Raw genomic sequence first — 6,186 nt, forward strand, 5'->3', positions numbered from 1 at the left:
AGAGGAAGGGAGAGAAGGGAGTGAGAGCACGAGGGCGAGAGCTCGGGGGGTGATTTTGTTTTACTAAGGAAACAATCATTAGGGGTCAAAGTGATTACCTTTGTATTTCTGTTGACCCTTTCTGTCCCTGATTCCCTCGTTTCTTCCTCCTCCTCCCATTGCCGACGGTTAGTATAATATCAATGGTCTGGAACACATTAACCATAATGCTTTGCCCATTTGTAACCTATAGAAATGGGGCGGCAATAGCCAAAAAAAGGGGGGGGGGAATGTGGACTGGGGCGGTTACCGTGTGGCAAAAGGTCAAAAGGGACACAGCTCTGGGCAAAAACGTTAACCCCCACCTCCCAAACTGAGACAAGAGTCAAAAAGTCATCTAATAATAATAATACGGAGACCCTGGAAGCAGCAGGAGACAGGGGCAGAATGCTGCTCTGATATCTCTTTAGCCGCCAGATGAAAGAAAGGTGTAACTCTACACCCCTCCACACCCACCCCCTTGCCCCCCCCCACCTCCCATCTCCTCCCCATGCCCTCGCCTGCTGTTGGTATTAACTTGCTGTGAAGTAATTACTACCTGCTGGCTTGAAGCCTCCAGACCCCCGAAGAATTCCAGCCAAGTCAATTAGAGTGCCTCTCAGGGCCAGACAGATAAACCAGGGCCACATCAAAACAAGACAAGCCAAAAACTCCACAACGGATTAGCCAGCCTAAATACAATAAAAGAGAGAGGGAGAGCAAGAGAGAGAGGAGGAGGGGGGGGGGGGGGGGTAGAGGACATCCCAGAGGATAAACAAACAGAGATCCAGTTACCGTGTTATTTAGTTAACTGATTCGGATGTTGGTTTGGAGGATTTGGGGGGAATTGATGCGCTTATGTGGCTCTTTCATCTGTGGTGGGGTAGCTGGACCATTTGTTCGATCACCGAGGGGTGGTTGGGGAGTTAGGTGGTTAGATGGTGGCTAGGGGGGGGGGGGGGGGGGGCACTCAAATTGAATCAAAAATCAGTAAAGGAGGGATTCAAGGTAGGGAGGAATGTGTTTAATTTGCAGGCTTGTGTGATGGAGGGAAGGAGGGAAAGAAGGGAGGGAGGGAGATAGGCGGTGAGGCGTCATCCTTCAGAGTTGTTAACTCTCAAACACAACCTTTTGGCACGGGAGTGTGAGATCCATATGTTTGGGAGGGTGGGGGTTAGGGTAAGCGTATTTCCCCTTTATATCCCTTTTACTTCCCATGGCCTATGGAGCAACAAGCCTAACAAGAGGTGTCCGATGACTCTGATCACTGCACAAAGCCCAGATCACTGCACAAATTAAACATTTGGGTTGGCACTCTATCAACAACCTCCATACCTGCACTAACAGAAACATTCCCTTACATCTCACTCTGTTAATCATACGGTATATATCCTGACATCAAAACAGAAGAGCTTTTTTTTGTTCTGTAGCAATCACAAAGGACACAGTGTGGCCATGATGTGTTTGTTAAACCTGATGCATAATCTGGGGGCAATTTTGATGTTTTAATCAATCGTGACATATTTGTAGCACACATTAAACTCGATTTTAGGGATATAAATTCATTCATTTTGTTTCGATACAATATATTAAAATAACCAAATGTTTGCCTCAGAGAATTTCATTGAATGTAAATACATTTTTAAAATGGTGACTTGTGTATTTGTAGGTTCTTCCTTTACAAGTCTCACCAACAATTGATACAAAAGCATTAGCCGGCTGCACATAAAAAGTAACTCTCTCTAAAGAAAATCACTAATTAAAGGTGCCACTCACACTGTCAACAATACAGTGTGGTCTTATTACAGTCCGACTATAACATGATGAGGTGTGAAATAAGAGCTGGGTGCTGCATGATATCTCAGGATGTTAAGTAGAGTGTGAGAAGACCACGCTAGCTCTCTCTCTGTGTATATCTGTGTGTGTGTGTGTGTGTGTGTGTGTGTGTGTGTGTGTGTGGGTGTGTGTGTGTGTGTGTGTGTGTGTGTGTGTGTGTGTGTGTGTGTGTGTCATTCCAGGGCTGCAGTGCCATACTGTATCCCTTCATCAGATAAGAAAACAGAGAAAGTGGATGCTCGGAGAGCACTGACATGAATATCTTTCTCACCCACTTACTCTCTTTCTCTCCCTCCCTCCATCCATGCCTTCCGCCTTCACAGTGCCAAGCTCAAGAACAACAGGGAGGTCTGCATTAACCCTGAGACAAAATGGCTGCAGCAGTACTTAAAGAATGCCATTAACAAGTAAGGAGATTGAACCCACTCTTTTTCTGTTTGACAAGTAAGAGCAGACACACAGTTACAGAAACATGGAATGAAATACCCCTGTTTTCATGTGCCAATAATATTTTATATTGTAGTCCTTTTTCGAAACAGGACTTTGTGTCAAAGTACAGTCTTATTTGATTTACTTGTTGATGAGACTTTACTATTAACATAAGAAAGTGATGTATTTCTTAGCAAATTATGTATAGCTTCTTTATAAACATTTAAATTAAAATGTTCATCATCAATTATTGACTTGAATTGGTTATTAACTATCCCTATCTCAGTAAAAAAAAATAGTTTTGTTTTTATTTAGTTTTCTTCATTAGTGTATCATTAAAACAGAGATGAAACTGATTCTGGGTATTTCTGGTTCCTTCTGGTTTCTCATGTACGCGTGGCTAAAACTGGAGATCAAGACAGACTGGAGAAGAATGTTCTTTTTCTGCTTTGTAATCTCTCTAATAATTTAAGCATGGCATTGTGGTCATTCCAACTCTTGGAGCAAAGAAAAAATATTGGAAATCAGATTAAGTTTAACAACCGATGCTAGAGTTTCATGCTCCCTCAGTTGATCTCTAGTCAATAGCTTCTTTATTAACATTAAAATGTAATGTTATTGAATTGAATACGCTTTATATAATACGTTATTTAACTAACTCTCAGTAAAAAATAGGAGTTACTTTTGATATATGACTTAGTGTTCCTTATTTAGTTTTCCTCATTTCCTGTATAACATACAGTAGTTTATGTGAATATTTGTGTCAATAGTTATGTGTTATTACATCTATACTTATTACATTTAGTAGGGGCATTTTAATATTACAGCATTTTCCACCGAATGATCAAGACAGTAAAACTGCCACTGTTTGGAAAGCAACTTAATTGGGTTTTATGCTGAGGTAGTAAACAATATACAGTAAAAACAGCTCCATCATAATCAGTCTAAATGAGGAGTGCAGTAAAAACAAGCTTGCATTCCCAATAAAACTTCATAGTGCGCCCGGCGGTCATTATCACCACATAAAACGGCTGCATCTTAAAAATTCCAATGAACTTCTAGGGTGGGGGAACAAATAGATGTTTTCTAGACCTTTAGTCCCCAACGTGGCGCAGTTAAAAAATAAAATAACAGACCTGTCATGGCACTGGAAACACGTTATAAATTCTTAAAATTCTAAAACATTGCTGTTCTTGTTAATGGGGGCTTGAGGCTGTCTAAGCCCAGCCTCCCACTCACATAAACATGGAGTAGACCTTGACCGCATACTGGACACACTGCGTAACAGGTCACACTTGCGTTAACTAAACCCTTCATGAAAACCAACACTGTACCCCACACTTACCCACACCTATTACAACATCAACAAGCAAATCAAGACCCTTGCAGTTGCCCCTCAGTCTGATGACGTCCATGGTCTAACACTCTCTCTCTCTCTCTCTCTCTCTCTCTCTCTCTCTCTCTCTCTCTCTCTCTCTCTCTCTAGGGTGAAGAAGTCCAGAAGGCGCAACAAGAACTAAGAAGTGGTTGAAGCAGAGAAGCCTGGCTGGCCCGGTCCCAGGCCGTCTCCCCCCTGTCTCCCTCCCCACCCGTCCTACCACAGATATGTAACACGCTGTGTACACCTCTCTGGAACGCTTGCAGAACCAGCACTTCACCGCCACAAACCCAGGCCTTTCCAGCTGCGCCTCTTCCTCATTCTCCTGCTGCTGCTGCTGCTGCTGCTGCTGCTGCTCAGTCAGCCAGCCTTCACCCACGCTGTCACCTCTACCGTAGTTAGCACTAAGTGCAATTATACCATATTATATTGGAATGTGTGAGTGTGAGGATGTGTGTGTGGCTCTTTTTTATGTGTGTGTGTGTGTGTGTGTCTAAGGGGGAGGGGGGGGAGTGTGTGTGTGTGTGTGTGTGTGTGTGTGTGTGTGTGTGAGAGAGAGAGAGTGTGTTCTGTATGTAAATAGACTATTTTCCTACTTCATGAGGCAGTAAATGGACCATTTAGATACTTTGCGCCTGGCTCTGTTTCTCAAGCGACCTGAGAAAGGGTTTGTGGGTACCCCTGGGGTCAGCTCTGACTGAGGGAGTCATGGGATAGGGACAGGCAAGCCAATGGGTTGAGCCCACTACATAAGAGGTGACCAATATCAGGGTTGATCTTATGCTCATAACATGTCTTCCACAATCTAGTGCTGGTGATTGGCAAGGCAATGGAGATGTTCATAGTCTAGTAAGGGAGATGCTTCGTGATCAAGTGCTTCTACTCAAGGGATCAGAAGCCATTCGTTTCAACAAACAGGTATATTTCCTCTACTGTATGTTTTACAGGATCAGCACTTCTGTCAGGGAAGGCTGAGCATTGAAAGAGAGAGAGAGAGAGAGAGAGAGAGAGAGAGAGAGAGAGAGAAAGAGAGAGAGAGAGAAAGAAAGAGAGAGAAAGAAAGAGAGAACGAGAGAAAGAAAGAGAGAACGAGAGAAAAAAAATAGAGAGAGAGAGACAACGAGAGAAAAAAATCAAATAGAGAGGGAGAGGCTATTCATTCGCTATAAAGAGTGAAGTTCCAAATCAGATAATGCTTACAGTGCTCTTGTGAAGGGAATGTTATCTGTTGTAATACAAGCCGGTGGGTCCCTATGGGGCAGAGTACTGGATTACAGTGTAGTCCTGTACTGAAAATTGAACAAGTAATGCAGTACATACATCAACTCACCAAGTGCCATGTGTTATGAGACTGTGGCCTTATTGGCTAAGATTGTAATGAAACGGGGATACATGCATATCAGGGGAGGCTGGTGGAGGCCAAAGTCAGTGAACAGGCTCATGGTCATGCATGGGATGGAATAAGGAATGAGAATACCAATCCTCACTCCGTTCCATGAGCCCGTCCTCCGATTTCTACCTCCACTAGCCTCCACTGATGCACATCAATGCAGCTATTTATGAATGTAAGATTCTCCATTGCTCTAGGCTGTAGGGCATGGGTAGACCTTCATACAGGTGTAAAACAGAGACCAAATCTTTATTTAGCAAAACGGGCAATATCATGGGAGAGAGCCAAAAGATTGACCTCAATATTCTGGGTATTTGCCAAACAGTGTAACAAGAAATTACTGCATGTTATTTTACTGTCTATTATCTTAAGAAGTTCCAATACATTCATTTGTATACAGTACCATGGTATAGTGAAGGGCTTCACATATCAATTTTATAGGAGCTAACTACTGCATTGCTTCTTGGCAGGAGTGTAAAACTAGTATATGGCTATATTAAATACCTGTTATTGTTACTATGCTGCAGTACTAACCATCACATCAAAGCTGAATGTTGTTGGGGTGAAAGAAAGTTTGTCTGATTTTACTTTTTTGTTTGAGCCACTTTAATATGAGATTAAGTCTTTTTTATGTTATGATTTTATTTTTGTATTTTTTTTGTATAATCGAAGTCAATAAAGATATTTACGCAGTTTAGGCAGTACTAAATGAAGGCATACCCCGAGAGTACTGTATCCAGACCACAGTATTATCAAATCACGTTTTTTACATTTATCATCGTTTTCTACTTTTATTTGCAGTGTATAAAAGAAACAAATGTGTCTTTGTTCTACATTTTGCATAGTTGAAATATTAAGATCAAATTGTGTACGCCAGCTTTAACAAGAACAACACCGGACTAGAGAAATGTGGGGTTCAAGAAAGCTAGATTGCTTGCTCTGATTCATCCATCCCTTGGGGGGGTATACTGTGTCCGTATGGGCCAATCAGGGGGTATACTGCGTCCGTATCGGCCAATCATATGAGCTATTTCTTTTTTTTTTTTAAATTTGTTTTTCAGATTTTATCCCCTTTTCACCCAATTTGGTAGCCAATTTAACCCAACTTAGCATCCAATTATCCCCTGCCTATTGC

The 6,186-nt window shown here is 42.1% G+C and overlaps 1 protein-coding gene across 1 annotated transcript in view; it reads left to right on the forward strand.

Moving 5' to 3' along the window:
* The window catches only part of LOC308149510 (stromal cell-derived factor 1-like), a 7,451-nt gene extending 3,543 nt beyond the window's left edge, over positions 1 to 3,908 (forward strand). The window contains exons 3-4 of the mRNA XM_080522369.1: positions 2,178 to 2,261; positions 3,770 to 3,908. Of these exons, the coding sequence (XP_080378495.1) occupies positions 2,178 to 2,261; positions 3,770 to 3,803 (118 nt within the window). The 3' untranslated portion in view covers positions 3,804 to 3,908. The remainder of the gene's footprint in view (positions 1 to 2,177; positions 2,262 to 3,769) is intronic.
* The last annotated feature ends 2,278 nt before the right edge of the window (positions 3,909 to 6,186 follow it).

The sequence above is a fragment of the Nansenia antarctica genome (assembly GCF_963989245.1).
Source record: "Nansenia antarctica genome assembly, chromosome: 2".
NCBI lineage: Eukaryota > Metazoa > Chordata > Actinopteri > Argentiniformes > Microstomatidae > Nansenia > Nansenia antarctica.